This window comes from Limulus polyphemus, unplaced genomic scaffold, assembly GCF_000517525.1.
Source record: "Limulus polyphemus unplaced genomic scaffold, Limulus_polyphemus-2.1.2 Scaffold1032, whole genome shotgun sequence".
NCBI classification, from domain to species: domain Eukaryota; kingdom Metazoa; phylum Arthropoda; class Merostomata; order Xiphosura; family Limulidae; genus Limulus; species Limulus polyphemus.
This window is the reverse complement of record NW_013666642.1, coordinates 159,289-178,605: the sequence shown is the minus strand read 5'-3', so window position 1 is coordinate 178,605 and position 19,317 is coordinate 159,289. Positions and strand designations below refer to the sequence as shown.

The 19,317-nt window shown below is 36.4% G+C and overlaps 1 protein-coding gene across 2 annotated transcripts in view; it reads right to left on the bottom strand.

Moving 5' to 3' along the window:
• Positions 1-19,317, bottom strand: part of LOC106461792 (synaptotagmin-1-like) — a 91,066-nt gene that overhangs the window by 45,536 nt on the left and 26,213 nt on the right. The window contains exons 2-3 of one of the 2 annotated variants that reach the window (XM_013921648.2): positions 17,984-18,443; positions 11,774-11,991 (exon numbers count right to left, since the gene is read on the bottom strand). In XM_013921648.2, the coding sequence (XP_013777102.1) occupies positions 11,774-11,991; positions 17,984-18,359 (594 nt within the window). In that variant the 5' untranslated portion in view covers positions 18,360-18,443. The remainder of the gene's footprint in view (positions 1-11,773; positions 11,992-17,983; positions 18,444-19,317) is intronic. The other variant, XM_022388863.1, reaches the window with a different exon arrangement.

The following is a 19,317-nucleotide window of genomic DNA, read 5'->3' as shown; positions in this document are numbered from 1 at the left end:
TTGGGCTACTCTTTTACCAACGAATAGTGGGATTGCCCATAACATTATAACGCCCCCACGGCTGAAAGAGCGAGCATGTTTGGTGGGACGGGGCATCGAACCCTCGACCCGCAGACTATAAATATGTCAGGTATCCATAATACTAATATCACCACATAAGAACAGCCTTTAATTACTATAAATACGTCAGGTATCCATCTTTATCAACTCAAAAAATCGTAAGCAAAATTTCTCCTTGAAGAAAAATAATGAAATATAAAGTTTTAATGCCAAATTATAGTTTAAAACTACACAATTTCAAAATGTAAATGAAACAAATGTATATTGAATCAATTTTGTTTTAATTAATCAGTTTTTGAATTCTATTTGGTGGGTTTACCACTGATGCGATTTACTCAGAAAGGGGGGGGGGCGTCAAAACTTGTGGCGCTTTTGTTTGTTTATTTGTAATTAAACACAAAGTTATAAAATAGGCTATCTGTGCTCCGCCCACCACGGATATCGAAACCCGGATTCTAGCATTGTAAGTCTGCAGACATACCGCTGTGCCACTAGGGGGCAACTTGTGTCGCTTCCTAGTGTGAGAAATATAACTATATGCTTTTAAAACAGTTAATGCAAACTAAATAAATAAATATAAATTCGTCTGAAAACGAGCTAATTTGAATTTACATTTAATTGAAATCGGCGCGTATACATTTTGATAAAATAATTCGCCTTTTTACGTCTAATTTCCTCTCACGTCGTTAATTGTATTTTGTATTTATGGCAAAACCATTAAGGATACCTGCTGCAATCCTTAATTTTGAACTACTAACCAGAGGCAAAACACCCAGTCGGCAGCACCTTACCACCTACCATTCGCGCTAATGATTTGACTGGCACTTTTATAACGCACCCACATCTTAAAGTGTAGAGAAAATATTTTGTGATTTAACACGGATTCGAACCTGGCATGCTATCACCAAAATCCAAACCACTCCCTCACACCATCAGATCAGTTTTGTGTTATATTTCCATAGACTTACCGCTGCGCTGAGCCACCAGAGGGCTGTGTAAATCCTAAAACATAGTGAGAATATAACATCAAAATGAAAAAGATAATAGAAAATGAATGAAGGATAAATTTTTTAACAAAACAATAGATTTGTTAATCTATAAAATTAGATTAAAGTTTATTAGATTAATTAGATTAATCTATAAAGTTCAGATTTGTTAATCTATAAAAGAAAGGGAACCCTTTTCAAAATGACTCAAAATTTTCGTACCAAATGATACACATTATTTAAACTTAATTGAAAAATCAAATCAAAATGATGTACTTTACCAACGTTTGCTCAGATACTCTTTAGAAGAACTTAAATTTCACCAAAAGGCAGAAAGCAAAAGCCAAAGAAATAATTCTGGTGAACATGTTCTTTTTGACTAAACGGGTTTCAAAATCGAAACATGGATGATTGTAAACTCAAAAGTTAAGTCATCTAAGTTGCCATAACAACAAATGGATTATCCGAGGTTGTTCTAGTCCTTCTTGACTAAAACAGTTTAAAAACTGAAACATGATGGCCAAATATGAGTCACCTCGGTTGCCATAGCAAATTGTGTGTTTGTTTTAGCGCAAAGCCACATGGTGGGCTGTCTGTTCAATGTTCACCACGGAGAATTGAATCCCTTATTTTAGCGTTGTAAGTCCTTAAATGTACGGCTAACCCACTTGATCATAACGACCAGCGAATTCAAACCCTTATTCAAAATGTGAATAACTTTAGGATGAATTTTCATCAAATGTTAAAGATATAATTGTTATCTCCTAGTTTCCTGGGAGAATATTTGAGAGGTAAATCTGATGTAAATAATTATACATGTACAAGTATGGTTGTAGTGATGCAACGATATCAGTTACAATATGCGATACAGCAGTATAAAACTAAGGTAGTAGCTAAAAACCCAAGCCCCGCAGTGGCACAGCGGTATGTCTGTGGATTAACAACGCTAGAAACCGGCTTTCGATACCCGTAGTGGGCAGAGCACAGATAGCCCATTGTGCAGCTTTTTCCTTAATTACAAACAAACAAATTAAAAACAATAAAGACACCTTCCTTTCGTTCATGGTACTACAAACATTGGTTAAATTACCGTAAGGTTATTTTTGCGATCTGAGTGTCGCGGGTTCGAATCCCCGCCCCACCAAACATGCTCGCCATTTCAGCCGTGAGGGCGTTATAACGTGACGGTCAATCCCACTATTCGTTGGTAAAATAGTACCTCAAAAGTTAGCGGTGGGTGGTGATGACTAGCTGGCTTCCCTTTACTCTTTCACTGCTAAATTAGGGACGGCTAGCGCAGATAGCCTTCGTGTAGCTTTGAGCGAAATTGAAAACAAATCAAACCAATTGTTTGTTGAATTTCGCGCAAAGCTACTCGAGAACTATCTGCACTAGCCGTCCCAAATTTTTAAGTGATAGAATAGAGGGAAGGCAGCTAGTCAACGCCACCCACCGTCAATTCTTGGACTACTATTGTCAAACCAGATAGTGGATCTGCCCATTACTCTCATAAAGCACCCAAGGTTCCAAAGTTCGGAGCACGTATTTGTTTCGGCGATAACGGGACACGAACCATGGAACCGCAGATCCACAGTCCAGCATGCTAACCCCAGGGCAGCAGTCACCCCTGAATTGGCAAGCACTTAATGGCAAAAATTTTATACTCGCATTGATCTTTCACTTTTATCTCTTATAGTTAGACACGAAATATGAAGTACGGTATTTTTAATAAATCATTATTGTCATTTTCCCTGTTTGAACAAAAGACTTTTATTTTTAAGGTTGAGTGTGTTTTGTAATAAACTCTTGCAGTGTTCGTCTAAATTCGATATCACAGAGAAACTAAAAGAATTAGACGGCGAGAGAAAGGAGTGAAGCAAAGTTTAGCTAATGACTTATCCTAACTACACGACAAGATTCGTTAGCAAGTAATTACTTCCATGCGAGGTGATGTTGACTACTGTTATTTTTCCATAGAGTAAAGTTTATTCTGCAGGAAACAAAAAAAAAGTTGAATCGCTGCTGAAGAAAACTAGTATAAGCTTGGTATGAAATTTGTTGAATCAATTGCGCACCATGAAGGAGCTTAGGAGGACTTGCCCCTCCCCAAACAGTGTTTTTTTAATTAATGCCATATTAGATACCTCACTGTTATTTTAAGGGATTATGCAGTTACGATAATGACAATAACAAATATTGGAATAGAGCGAAGTCTCAAGTAATTCTTATCTTGCTTGCCTTTAACGTTAAGTCTGACACTGGGTTGAAAGCTAAATGTAGCAGCTAGTATGGAAATAATAACAATACACGTGATATTTTTCGTGAGACAGTAGTGTTTCCATCCTCGAAGGCAGAATATGTCACCAAATCCTGAAATATGAATTATCGTCACAACTGAGAATGAAGATAAGCTGAGTCACCACTGAGTATGTGACAGTGGAGTAAGAGCTTTAATATCCTTTTCGTCTTCGTCAGGCAGAAAATAAGGAGCTTAGATAAGCTAGGAACCAACATAGTAAACATTTTCCTGGACCAAACTTCATACACAAAGCAGCATAATATTTTATATAGTGCATAAAATGAATAAGTTCATAAACCAAACTCTGAAGGTAAAATATAATACATTTATAAAATGAACAAACATATATCCTTATATACCGTAGGTGTATACATATGCAATCTAGAGATGGCTTTGTTCTATTTTCTCAGCCTGCAAAACGAAACAAATTGGAGATCAAAATACATAGAAGCCCAACTGAACGTTTAGATAAAAGTAGTATCTCACATTTAGTAAGTCTAGAAATATGAAATTATCAACAAGCGCATACAGCTCAATTCAATCTGAAGATGTAGAAACTTGGTTATTTAAAATTTTCCTTTTTTGGAAGAAAAAAAAACAGTTTTGTATATTCAACGAACGTCAATTTGGAGTGGTTCAGTGATATAAAAGTCCGGAATGTATGGCACCAGCTGATATTCTACATCAGTGATTCAAAAACACTGTTCCACGGACCAACACAGGTATGTGGAAATATTTTCGCCGGCCCACGTAAACATCCAATGAAAAAATGAAGCAAAAACAATGAGGCAAACAGAAAGTGTTATGAAGTTAGGTGTAAGGAGCATCAAATGAAGTCGAGAGAGGTGAGAAAGAGGCCCTGCTTTTGGCTAGTCTCTAAGGAATTAGGCTATTAAAGCACTCTAAGTCAATATAAAATTATTGAAGATAGCGGTCGCCTTTCTAAGTTCTACCAGATTGCAGGTTATGAAATGTTATAATTCGACATATGTGAAATATTTGCAAGGTCATAAAGAAAGGGTTTAGTTCAGCTTGAGAAAGGAATATAAAAAACGGGATTTCAACGAGATGAAAAAAAGAGGGGAATGAAGATGGGAGATGGGAGAGAAAACATTAAACCGAGAGAGAGGAAGGGAGAAAGTAATACATTGTGTCAAGATATAAAAGACTATTTAGTGCAGATATTATTAATTTATTTATTTTTTGAGTGAACATTTTATTATTGTATAGTAACAAGAAAGTCAAAAATAATTATTTTAAAGTAAATGTTATGACAAGTTTACTTACGTAACTCGGTAAGAGTCGTACGTTGTGTTTATAACTCAATGATTTAGAGATTATCTAACGTCGGGTGAAATTTATTGATGTCGAGGATATAACGAGCACACGATTAAGTAATAAACGTATTGTTACGACATCGAGGTCACGTGACTAGTATCACGCCACGTCATTCTCGAACATTCATGTCTTTTCCTTAAATCTCGTGATCCTTCTAGATATAATGCAGTCTTGTATATATAAGACCGGCCACGAAGCGACTGGGAGGTAATGAGTAATTGAATGTATGCGGAGAATATTGTTGGTCACGTGAGACGTGAGTTATAGCGTTTGTTATAGAGCACTGTTGAAATTAAGTGTATCGTAAAGTTGTATTCGGAAAGAATAAACCAGTTTTATTTAAGAAAGGACTTGTGTCGCTAAAGTTTAGTAGGAAATAATTTGCGGAAAATTAACTAACGATTGGAGGCGTAACAGTATAAATTATGTGAGATGATTGGGAAAAGTAGACAGACAGACAAAGACAGAGCAGACGAGAAGTAAAGTACCAGAAGGAAATTGGCCAAACAAACCTTAAACGCAAAGTTAATCGTCGTAGGAATGAAAGGCCTAACGATTAATATATGCCTAACGGTTGATATATTATAGTGAGACTAACGATGTTGAAAGAGATAAGAAGAATAGTTTACTTTGTCAAAGAGAGTTCTAAAGTAATTGAACTATCCTCAGTGGACTTTGACAAATAGACAGACGAACCTCAGAAATATAAAGAGAGAAAAAAGAGCAGACGATTTTAGAAGTATAGGGTACTATTTTGGTAACTCGACGATAAAGTAAGTGAACTATACTCGGATAGTTTGGCGATAGTAATAGAGAAAAGTAGTTCGGCTTGTCAACTGAAATTCTAAAGCAATTGAAAAAAAAGGCCTAAGTTGACTTTTGAAAGAAGAAGAGAACTATATAGTGTTTAAAATACAACTATGATCTCCATAGTATAAATAATTTGTTGTAGATACGTTTATTTAGTTCCGAAAATATTTATTATTTTGAAAACAAGTGGAATGAGTGCTATTCGTTGATTTTTGAATATATCGCCAACAAGTCACAGACACCTACTGTATATTTATATTCACTTATATTTACTTACTATATGTAGAAGCTATAAAAGTAAGTTTCCTGACTGCCAGTAAGAAATAAAACATATTTCTAAATCTCTATGTAATTTATTACCAGTAATAAATAGCAATTTGTTATATTTACATTGGTAAATTCCCGATAGGAATATGTACAGCCTAAATAAACTAGAAACCATGAAATGATCCTTAAACATAATTGTTTCTGTCTTCCATGGTGTGTTGTCCTTCACTTCGGATTTCTTTTACGCGGATGCCCTTGGTAGACCTGAAAGTACGAAATCGGTAAATGTACAGAATTTGAGAAAAATTATTGTTTTACATTTTCTCTTTGGTATTCTTCTTGAAGTAAATTCTTTATGTGTGTGTGAAGTCCCCCGATGGGACAGCGGTAAGTCTGTGGATTTACAACGCTAAAATTAGGCTTTCGATTCCCCTCGGTGGACATAGCAGATAGCCCGTGTGGCTTTGCTGTAAAAAGCACACCCACACACACTAGTCTGTGTATGTAAACCAGTATCACTTAAATTATAAATTTTTAAACCTTTTAGACATATATAACTGTATTGCTTTTTTACTTGCAAAACTATGCAATTTCTAGTTATAAATTTGAAGATGTATCGATATTTTGCCATAAATACTTAACAGCAGGGTTACACACACACATAAACGCGAAACATAATATACATTTTTGGAACAAAATACTAACTAGTTTCGACACTTCCTTGGTTTTAGTTTCTTAGTGTTTGTGTTAATATTTTGTTCCAAACGTGAAGTTTATTTTTTACGTTCATTCAGCTAATAACACGGTATATGAATATAATTTAGAGACAGCATCGCCTGAAGTGTTATGTTGAGGACGTTTTAGACTACATGCTGAGGCCTTCTTCGGGTCTAGTGTGAGTTTGTTTTACTGTGAAAAGAATTTCAAAATGAAACCAGAAGCAACGAAATAAGTACATCTCTCTAACCCTACAACTTAAGAACATAGTTAGGGTTCAACGAAAAGAAAAACAACAAAATAAAGTCAGCTGAAGTAAAAACTAATAAAATAAATTTAAAATAAACATTTAAGCATTAACTATAATTTTTTTGTTTGTTTCTAATTAAGCACAAAGCTACACAATGGGCTATCTGTGCTCTGCCCACCACGGGTATCGAAACCCGGTTTATAGCGGCGTAAGTCCGCAGACGTGCCGCTGTGCCACTGGGGGGGGGGGGCAGTAACATTTAAATAAATTAGAATGGAGTCGACATGAACACTAACCAGGGATGAAAATATGCAGACAGGAAATATTTGTTCAAAAATTAAGTTATGCAAATAACATAAGGAAACAAACTGTCTTCTAGTAGTGAGCAGTAGTTACCAGTAAACAAGGGAATAGATAACACTAATGGAGATGCAACCTTAATCATGACGCACTGGTAGAAATGAAATCTTTGTGAAGATCTCAGAAGTGGAAGAGATAGCACCGAAAGTGGCAAATCAATTTGAGTCACTTTATAACATATTGGGAGTCTGGTAGCCTGGCTTAAGAAGTCAAGCGAAGAAATTTCTGGATGAATTTGCTTCTTCTTGATTGGGTTCTTTGAGTGTATTTAGAAACGCAAAAATGGACGACTGTTCTACAACAAGAACTCAGTAGGCTGAACAATTTAAATAGAGGAAGTTGAATTCAGGAAGACCATCATTTAAGAGAGAGAGGGGGATCATGAACGGTAAGACAGAAACGTCACGAAAAAAAGTTTGAGAGAGTTTCATTGTAAATGCGTGTTTGTAGAACTGAATTTTAGTTCTCGGTTTGTCATGTGTAGAAGGAAAGTGTATTTGACTAGCTATAAAGGAACAGTGGTTATTAGAATTCAGTGACGTTTTCTTAACGTTTTTTGTTTGTTTGTTATCAATTCTGAACTGGAATATCTAATAAAAAGGTCTCAAAAAATAGTCACACGGGAAGTACAAAGCTCTTCACAATCTTGACGAACGTCACTTAAAAGCTCGACATTTACGTCAGATATAACTGATGACGTCATGTGCTATAAACGAAAGGATAGCTCGAGTTGAGGACTGTTTTAGTTTCTCAAACGGTAATGGAGAAGCAGACATTTCTAAGAATGTTTTGGAGACCGTTACTGCTTACAAGATAACACGAGATCTCGGAGATAAAATATTATCAAGCTAATGAAAAGTTATAATAGCTGAGTACAAGATTTAATTCGTTTTTATTTTAGTTGCGATCATATGTCTTTTCTTATTTGTCTTTTCTTCAGCTAGTTCGATAAGACTAGGATGACGTAATCTTCTCATTGAAATGATTGGTCAGAAGATAGGGATTATTTATAAATGGTGTAAATATTACATTTCATAAGTTCAGTTGTTTTGTATTATTCAATCCTCATATGCCCCCAGTGACTCAGTGATAAGTCTAAAGGCTTATGACACTAAAACTGGGTTTCGATACCCGTGATGGGCAGAGCACAGATAGCCCGTTGTTCAGCTTAACGACAAACAAACAACTTACACATTTTAGTTCAGTTCTCAAGCTAAAGTAAGCAATCGTAAGGGGTCTGGATGGCATCTTGTTTTCCTGCGAATAGCTGGATACAAGGTTTAGTTAACAGTGGTTGAAATATGCTTTTTTTTCGCTGAATCTAGGATGACGTAATCTTCTCAATGAATTGAGTGGTCAGAAGATACAAATAATTCAGAAATGGTGGAAATATTACATTTCATTGGTCCAGTTTTGTTCTTAAGTCCTGACACAAACAGTTCAGCCTGTAATCCAACACACAGTTAAACAGACTTCCAGAACACCTTATGGTTATATTAGTGAGTACCAGACTTAGTGTTAAACACCCCTGGCAGTTTCTGTATGTACAGATAATTCTAGCACGTTTGTTTGTTGTTGTTAAGCGCAAAGCCACGCAACGGGCTTTATTAACCAAAAAAAAATTTCGTTTAAACTCATGACTCAAAATTAATAAAAATTTCACTCTTTGTCTTAACTTAATGGGACATGACATGGTGTAGTTATTAAAGAATTCGACTCCCAATCTGAGCGTCGCGGAATCGAATCCCGTCACCGAACATACTCGCTCTTTCATTCGTGAGGCATTATAATGTGACAACCAATCCCACTATTCATTAGTAAAGAGCAAATAGCCCAAGAGCGGGTAGTGGATGGGGTCGACCACTTGCCGTGGATGTGTTATAGGAGTGACTGACAAATCCCACTACTTGATTAGATTAGCCAGAGATTAGTGTTGAATGGCCTTGACTAGCTGTCTTCCATCTAGTCTGTCACTTCAAAATCAGGAACGGCTAGCGCAGATAGCGCTCGAGTAGCTTTGCGCGAAAAATTAGCACACAAACAAAAAAACCTTATCTGATGACCAAACCAGAATATTTAAAAAGCAATATTTTGTCAGTTTGAAGCGCTTTTAAGTTTGTAAAGTTCGTTACATGCAAGTCTAACTACTTTTCAATCGCAGACGAAAGGAACCTTTTATATTATCTTTTTTTCCAAAATGCCACTCTTGTAACGTACCCACGACCCCAAAGTGTGGTAACGGGACACGAACCAGGGACATTTAGCGCCATATTCCGACACACTAACCACTCGGCATATACGTTCTGAATACGTGTTTTAGTGTACACAGAACATTGTGCGTAGGATATTTAAACTGGGCTAAATGTGTATATTAAACACGACCTTATTTCTTTACGCCCGTCAACTGTGAATTGCGCCACGTTTGGCGGTCGTTTGGGGATCACTTCGTACAGAGCTACCGTGCACAATTAATGAAAAACGGATGTAAAGATATGAGCAGGTAATGGTGAATATCCTGCAAACGACGTACTAAAAACAGTATCATGGATAGTGAAAACAATTATGATTATGAAATATAACAATATATATATATAGCTAGGTTAATGTGTTGGCCAGAAGGTGCTACAGTTCCTTACCTCCTACTATTCTCTGTAGCATGTCTTCTCAGTAAACTATCGTGTTAAAAATATATATATCATGTTGTCCTAGTTGTTCCACGCACACACCTCAAAATAACAATTCTGTTCTTGTATATTTGTTTCTGACACTCGAACACCTTGTATATATATATATGTAACATCAAAACGAGGACCGCTTTATTTAATCAGAATTACACAATAAATATTACTGCAACATTACCGAGAAATTAGATTTTCTCTGAAATGAGGATTATAGAGGGCGACAGTAATAATGATTCAGGATGTTTGAGGTGTTACCTTTTATAACTCAGAAGGAAAAGAAGATACACCTTCGATTACAAGTTCTGAAAAATCGTTGAGAAACACTGACTTTTCTAAAGAAATATAGTTAGATATTTGGATATTTATCTTTACGTTTATTCTTCAGGTAATACATACAACAATTAATTCATTTTTGCTTGTGTAGTGTGTTATTATAATTACTAAAGTGCAGGACTTAAGTAAGAAATGTCAACACGATCTAATATGTTTTCCTTACTCTCCACAACAGAAAGTACCAACTAAGGATGGGTACATTTGCTCCCTCTAGCTACACGAGGGCTATCTGCGCTAGCCGTCCCTAATTTAGCAGTGGAAGACTAAATGGAAGGCAGTTAGTCATCACCACCCACCGACAACTCTCGGAATACTCTTCTACTAATGGTATAGTGGGGTTGACCATCACATTATAACGCCCCCACGGCTGAAAGGGAGAGCATGTTTGGTGGGCCGGAGATTCGAACCTTCAGATTGCCAATCGAGTGCCCTAGCCACCTGGCCATGCCAGGCCTGATGTGAATTAAACTGGAATTTAGAAGCCACTTGACACAGACAAGTTTCATGTTTATTATTATATATACTTGTTTTAGCGAATTGTTATAGTTTACATAACCTTCATAATGTGAACAGAAAACCCTTTTTTTTATATATCATATAAAAATGGGCCTTAGTGACTTCCTGAAAAATTCGTTCTATAAATATAAACTGGAATTTTCAATATGAACAGAAATTTGCGCATGTGTGATAAGATCCCAGAAGCCCGCCAGTGGCACAGTAGTATGTCTGAGGACTTACAACGCTAGAATCCGGGTTTCGATAGCCAGAGTGTTAAGACAGTTTTATATATATAACAACTTTTTATATATTTTTATAAAGATTTATTGTCTTTTGTGTAAAGCTACACACACACACAAATATATGAATTATAATGTTATAATCCTGGTCTTAAGCTTAACTTTAATCGACCCAGTAACATTTTGTTAATTATGTAATATCTATGATTTAATTTTACCTTTTTTCTAGTTTTAGCAACTTTTGAAAATTGGTCATAAATTGTGCTAGATTTTGAAAAAAAAATGTATATCATTATATGTGTATACGTACCAATTTTACTCATTTTTGGAGAATTTACAACAGCAAAAGTGTAAGTCGAAATATTATGAAAGCTTAATACACTTTATACAACTTAATACACTTCAATACATTTTTCGTTCCCGAATAACACTTACGCTTTAAAACCATTTGTCATTTCTTCCAAAAGTTAATGTAGCTTTTTGGACATTTTATTTTATTTGTGCATAAAACTTGTATCTGCTAAGTCGTTCAAAACACAATCCTAAAATAGCGCTTTTAAATCTACACTGTTTTTTTTTTCATTTTTGCCCTGCATGTGGTTAGAGCGCTCGACTCGCAATCTGAGGGTCGCGGGTTCGAATCCCCGTCCCACCAAAAATGCTCGCTCTTTCAACCGTGGGGGCGTTATAATGTTACGGTCAATTCCACTATTCGTTGGTAAAAAGAGTACCCCAAGAGTTGGCGGTGGGTGGTGATGACCCTCTGGTCTTACACTGCTAGATCAGGGACGGCTAGCGCAGATAGCCCTCGTGTAGCTTTGCGCAAAATTCAAAAACAAACAAACTACCTTTTTTTTATTCGCTTTCGAAAACTTTATTGAAAACTCATTCCTTTTTGCTTTCAGCATGCAAACATGAAATATTTAATATCTTACCCCTTCTTGGTACAAAGCAGCATCGATTTTATTATGGTCCAGTTTGGAATACATCGAGGTGAACCGTGGCTTAGAAATCGATGACCCCACGGATGGCTGTGCATACTTGTACACGGTAGAAACGCCATTTTCAGCTGACTCTTGTCCAGTCTGGGTTGGAGTAAAAGGTGACACTTTGATAACTAAGGGTGTACTAGATGTCACCGGTAGACTTTCTTCTAAATTAAATTAGTAGAAAAAAAGAAAGAATACAATTACCACAAGTACTGGTAATTTCAAAATGAATAACACCTTATGCTATATGTGAGCTAAACAGCTAGGTCGGGTATACCAAACCATAATTTGATCTAGAGACCAGAGGAACGGCAGCTATTAAGCAGCGCCTACCGCCAGCTTTGAACTAAAGAACGAGATTGGCTGTCACTCTTAGAACTCACTTTCAGCTGAAAGTGTGGGACGTGTTCAGTGACAACGCGACTTGAGCCTTCGACTTTCTGATACACTCCAGGCCTACAGTTACCATAACAGATTGAAGTCCAATTGCTCGCTCTTCACTCTGTTAATGGGCGTTATAATGTGACGGCTAATCCTCCTATTCGTTAGTAAAAGAGTAATCCAAGAGCTGACATTGGGTGGTGTTGACCAGCTACCTTCTCTTTAGTCTATAACTTCAAAATTAACGATGGCTAGCGCAGATACCCCTCGTGTATCTCTGCGTGAAATTCAATAAACAAACAAACGATATTTAAAAGGGCTGAAGGTCTAGGTTAGTGACTGGTTCTAGTTGAACTGTATCACATTGCTCACAATTTTAATTCCTGCATTTCACAACGATAACAACTGCATCAATTCGTGTAGCTATTATCCATAACATACTGTCCCTGTTGATTTGAACATGCTCCTTTGAGAGTGCCATACTATGTACGATCCCGGAAGTCTGGTCACTTCGTGTACACGTACAACCGAATAGGTCGTGTTTTTTTTTTTTTTATATGCGTTATTTTGAATTTTTTATTGCCTATTTTTTGTTACCTAGACGTAAAGTACGTATTCTAGGCTGCTTTGCTACCTGAATTATTTTCTTTATTTTTTTTTCTTTATTTATTTATTTTGAGTGAATGATTTGTAGCATTCACATGCCTTATGTCATTTTGCGTAAACCCACAGAAGGCTATATATCTACAGTACAGCCCCCCCCCCCAGTGGCACAGCGCTTTATCTTCGGACTTACAACACTAAAAACTGGGTTTCCATACCCGTGGTGGGCAGAGCACAGATAGCCCATTGTGTAGCTTTGTGCTTAATTGCAAACAAGCAAACCTACAGTATTCGACTAACTAAAGAAGAAAAACGTGAATAATATGATTTAACGGGCTACAAGTCTGCCTGATTATTTAACGGGCTACAAGTCTGCCTGATCATTTAACGGGCTACAAGTCTGCCTGATCATTTAACGGGCTACAAGTCTGCCTGATCATTTAACGGGCTACAAGTCTGCCTGATTATTTAACGGGCTACAAGTCTGTCTGATTATTTAACGGGCTACAAGTCTGCCTGATTATTTAACGGGCTACAAGTCTGCCTGATCATTTAACGGACCTCATTATGTCTCTTGATGTGCCTTTTCTCGACTATCTTATATTTTGCTTGTTTGACTATTTCATTGACTTTTTTTTATAGCTTAGATCACTGTTTGAATTGGAAGGTGAGACAATAAACTACGTTGTTTTCAATTTCAGAGGAAATTGCTTTCCCTTATAAGTTTAGGATCATCAAGTAGTGTTTATTATTATTATTATTATTCTATAAAGGAAAACTCTGACTGGAGTGTGATTTTTTTCATAGCACCTAAAAATAATGAAACATGTGGAGCACATTTTAATTAAAATTGCAATACTTACTTAAATCATTTCAGTTCAGTGATATGAAGTTTTCTACAACATTTTTTTTTTGAGCAGAAGTAATATTTTCTTTTCTTGATAATAATCGACGATTTTTTTTACTATTTTTACGAAACAGTCAACTTTCAACTTGGATCTTTATTTTTTTCATCTATATGAGGTTGGAATATATAGTGAAATATACACGGTATATGGTAGGGATATACTGATTAAACTGGAAGAATCGGTCAAGAACGAAGTTCCGCCACTTGAGGATTCAAGTCATTAGCTCCTGATTGGAATAACAGAGCGGATCACAGAAAAGAGTTCCAACTACTTCAAAATCTCAAAGTAACACTGGATACAAGGATGAGTGCTTAGGCCTTACAGCCCCTTCTTCCACTACCAAATGTTCTGAGATGATTACTCTGTTTACGAACTATTGCTCAGTCGTTCAATCTTCACAAATGGAGACTTTTGCAAAACATATTGAAATCGATGTTGTTCCCCCTTCTCTTTACATGCTTCCCAAAGTACATACATCATTTGTATGTAGGCTACTACTTCTGATAGCTGGCATAGAGGCACAGAAGTCAATGAGAGGTGCATCTATTAATTTAATTTTGCACGTGAGAGAGGATTTATAAACTCTGTGTCATATTTCTGGTGCAGTGTATGGTTTCCAGTACTCTGATATTTTTAGCTATATCAATTTTTAAAATAATTTATTTAATTGCGTGTAAAAAAGAAAAATAGCTCTTTTTGTTTAGATATGCACAGCTGTATTTACTATATATCCTTAAAACACATGGCAAGACTGTTGTCCGTATCCTCACTTCTTGTGTTCAAAAGTTCCTCTCTTCTCTTTCACTTGAAGCTGGCCCGGCATAGCCAGGTGGTTAGGGCGCTCGACTCGCAATCTGCGGGTCACATGCTCGAATCCCCGTCACACCAAACATGCTCGCCCTTTCAGCCGTGGAGGCGTTATAATGTGACGGTCAATCCCATTATTCGTTGGTAAAAGAGTAGCCCTAGAGTTGGCGGTGGGTGGTGATAACTGACTGCCTTCCCTCTAGTCTTACACTGCTAAATTAAGGACGGCTAGCGCAGATAGCCCTCGTGTAGCTTTGCGCGAAATTCAAAAACAAACAAACAAAATCTTTCTTATAAATCATTCACGGCCCCAAAGCGCGGAGCAGGTGTTTGCGGCCACGGGATCACGAGCCATAAGCTTTGTGTAGCTTTGCGCGAAATTCAAAACAAACAAACACTTGAAACTTTCAATTTTTAAGAGATTTTTTCCACCCCCAAACTCCCGTCACTACACTTTCATATTTCTAGGGTATGTGTTCGCCTCTGGGTTGTTCTATTTTTTTCATTTTCACTCGTGTGGCAAATTACGGATGCCTAATCTTATATCACGTGTAACTATGTTCTCTTGGGTGTTCCTTAGTCAGATTATACTTGTTTTTATCACGCATTACTCCTTCCAATTTCTTATTCTTTCATCTTTTATGTATGTTTAACATGTGAACTAAGTTTATTATGAACTTCTTTTACCATTTTTCTTGACTTCGAGACATTTTCTCGAAATCAAAAAAGAAAGCACGAAAGGTTAATAATAAACTCGCTCCACATCTTTTATGCATACCTTCAACGTTGTAGAAAGGCTATTATGTTTGCAGACTTACAAAGCTAGAAACCTGGTTTCGATATTCGTAGGCCCGGCATGGCCAGGTGGATAAGGCGCTCGACTCCCAATATGAGGGTCGCGGGTTAACTATCTCAATAGCTCCTCGAAAAATATAACTAGAAGGTCGAAATGATTTTACAGGAGTAGTTCTTCAAATTTATTATTAATTTTGTTAAAACCAAAATTTCATCTATAGATTAACAGGACAAACATTTCTTACTCCTGATAATTAAAAATATATTAGAAATTACTATTGTTCCAAATTCCCAAATTCTTCTTGTTTTGAGTGTGAATATTTCAACATTTATACGTGAATAAATCACAACTTTCAAACAAGAAACCATTCTTGTAATGGTTTTAGCACTTTTATAGGCATACACGCACCTTCCCACTATAAGTAAACCTAAACTGAAAACAATGCTCTTAAATAAGATTGATCTCTTACTTGTTGAACTCCCAACTTCGGGCCCCTCAGTAACACAGCGGTATGGCAGAGAACTTACAACGCTAGAAACCGGGTTTCGATATCAGTGGTGGTCAGAGTATTAATAGCTCATTGTGTAGCTTTGTACTTAATTACAAACAAACGAACCAAACTTCGGTAAATAAATCTTAATAAGCTATTGTTCAACAACAGTCATACACCTATAAAAAAGCTTCACACCCCTGTTTTCATTTATGCTTCAATCATTTCTTTCTCTCTCTCTCTCTCTCTCTTCCATATCATTAATATTTTCTGAGCTATAAAATCAAATTACTAAATTTCTATAACTGACGTGTACTGTGATATACAGGTATATCATATTTTTTTTCTACCTGTAACGTAGAAATATTGAATTTCGTTTATTTAGTTCCATTGCAGTTTTGGCTAAAATTTGCATTGCAGAGAACTATTGATATTACATTGTTCTACTTTTTTTGCTTCTTTGTTTTCTATAGCATTTAATATCTAGTCTGCCCAAGGAATGTGATAATTTACTTCGCTTAAGTGTTCGAAAGGTCAACGACTGCAATGTTCTTTGCTGGCCGAGTTGATGATGCCTGTGTGTTGCAGCCAGTGAATGATATAAGACAGAACAACCGTAACGTGGTAATACCCTCGCAAAAGAAAGAATAGTAGGTTTCTTTTAAAATCGAAACAGCCTTTTTTTTCTCATTTCTACTTTCTTTCTGATTATGACTAGCTTACCAGAAATTTATCTTCAGAAATAGAAAGATGATCAATTCAACTTTCCTGAAGTAGGGAGTGTCTATTTGTTTGTGCAAGTACACAATTATGATTATGTTGATTTTAACAAAATTGTCTTTTTATTTTTCAACGAGAAAACAGAGTCGAGTTTTCAATTTCAGATTCCTCCCCAATTTCCTGGTCGACCCTATTTAATACTTTTGCGTATATCAGTTTTACCTGAAAAATATATCACAATAAGCTTATCCATTCGTCAATACTGAAGGGTACCCTAACAGTCTTAGATGTATTACTAAGCCTATTAAGATCATTGTGAATCAAAAATAGTCTATCTACTTTAGCTTACAAATTCAAAACAAAAACTTAGAGCCCTTCTCAGTACATGTATAGTTTTGTTTTATCTGTATAATAAGCAATGAAAGACATAAACCAATTTCTAGAGCATCTAAACTGTAATCTCTGATTATCGCTATCCTGAAACTTAACCTCATCTTGTTGCATTTATCGAACCAGCAGTTGGGTTGCAAGAAATCAAAGTTCAAATTCCGGTTTCATATCTCTTGTTATGAACATTAGAAACACTCATCATTTCGTCGATAGGGCTCTCGACTGTAGCGGTTGAAAGTTTATTTAGTCTCATAACGTGTTGAATATTTAACAACTTTTACTGATATAGCATCGATATTTTCTTCTACAAAAGGGAGTATTGTAGTCTTTATAAATAATGTCGCTTTTGAAGATGTTCTGCTCTAGTCGATCTAAACAAAATACATAATCTTTTTTTTTTCACCCGCACTGTTATATTATTTGTAACTTGTGTTTATTGCAACTTTAATAATGCTATCTGCAGCCGTCAACAACTTTGAACCACTGACCAGAGGCCGGTGTACACGTTAAAAGATTTATTGTCACTTTTATAACGAGCCAACTGTTTAAGTGCGATGAATATTTTGTGGTATCGCACGAATTCGAACCCGGCTCGCCAGCTCCGAAATCCGGAGTTTTACCACAGAAACAAACCGCACCACACTATTTTAGTAACAGCCTTTGTTAAAATCACATCTTAATAAAGTCACATTGGGACTTGGTGAGGGCTGGGGGTTAGCGTGCCCGGACTGCGGGTCCGAGGATTCGTGGTTCGACGCCGTTGCCGCAAAAACGTGCTCTGCACTTTGTAATCATGGCTTCACTATGAGAATGACGATCGAACCCCACTATTCAATCGAACAAGAATAGCCCAGGGGTTGACGGTGGATACTGTTTGACTGCTTGTCTTTCCTCTAGTCTAACTGTTCAAAATTAGAGAAGGCTATGAGCATATTGTCTTTAGTTTAGGTCTGCGCAAGTATCCAAAAACGGTTAAACAAAATTCACATTATAATTTTAAAACAAATAACCAAGTCACATCGATAAATTACATGAGACCCATTTAGCCGCGTTCAACTTACCGCATATTTCACAGTCTTTGTCACACATAGTTAGTTGTCTCTGAAGTCTTGGTGGAACCCAGAACTCTCCTGTACTCTGTTTCGAAGGGCTTTCTAGCCTCCCGTTGCTCTGAGATCTTAAAATGGGGCTCATTCGCTGAGTCATTTTGAATGCGTTTTCAGTGCTTCCAGCCTGCTTAATTTCTAATGGTATAATTCTCCCTCTTTCTTCAGCTGCCATTAAACTGGTTTTCTCGAACCAATTTAGTTTGTAACGCCTGGAGCACAGGACATAAAATAATAAACAAACAAGCATCACAACAAGAAAAGAAACGCACACATATACAGCTGTGTAATAACCACTCGACACTGCACTCGAACTCTCCAGGGTAACCATTTTCAATGTGTCGCTGGGTAAAAAGCAGCAGAATTTAGCTTTTAAAGCGTACCTTGTTCTTTTCCCCAGTCACGTAGTTCATATCTGGAAGGAGAAAGATAAAACATCACATAAATATGATAAATGAACAATCTTATTTTAAGGGTGGGAAATGACGCATAATGAACAGAAGCCTAGCAACAACTACTGTTAGCGCATCAATATAGTCGAGTAATTTATACAAGATCATAATCGTTGAGCTCAACAAGACCGAACCATAAAGAAATTATGTCTAAACACACAACTTTTCTGATGGTTTTGCACTATGTAACATTCTGTCTGTACTATCTATGCTCTGCCCAACGCAGGTATTGAAACCAGATTTTAGTGTTATAGCTCATCAGTCCTACCGCTGAGCCATCAGGGGGTTACTTAATATTACAATTAAACCTCAGTATAGCTTTATCTGTTGGAAGGTGTCGCTAACAGTTATACCAACTTTTAATGGGGATGTGTTTTTACACTATATATTCAGAAGTGTGTGGATTCAATTCAGAAAATTATTATTCTCCTGATCACTTCATCACGAAATTTTAAAGAACTTCAGTAAGACAGGGGAATGGAGCAAGTCATTAACTAATACGTAATACATACAAAACCAGTTATAATGAACTATAATTTATTTAAGTCAATTTGAATCGAATAAATATTATGTATTCTTTGTTTCAAAATCTTAGATGTAGTTTAGATGAAAAAAAACAACGTTTTGAATTACTTTAATGAATGAAAAAAAAAAAATGTCAGTTCACCTTAGTCCACACAACAGTTTCATTCAGTGTTTGTTTTGTTTTGTTTTGTTTTTTGAATTTCGCGCAAAGCTACACGAGGGCTATCAACGCTAGCCGTCCCTAATTTAGCAGTGTAAGACTAGAGGGAAGGCAGTCAGTTATCACCACCCACCGCCAACTCTAGGGCTACT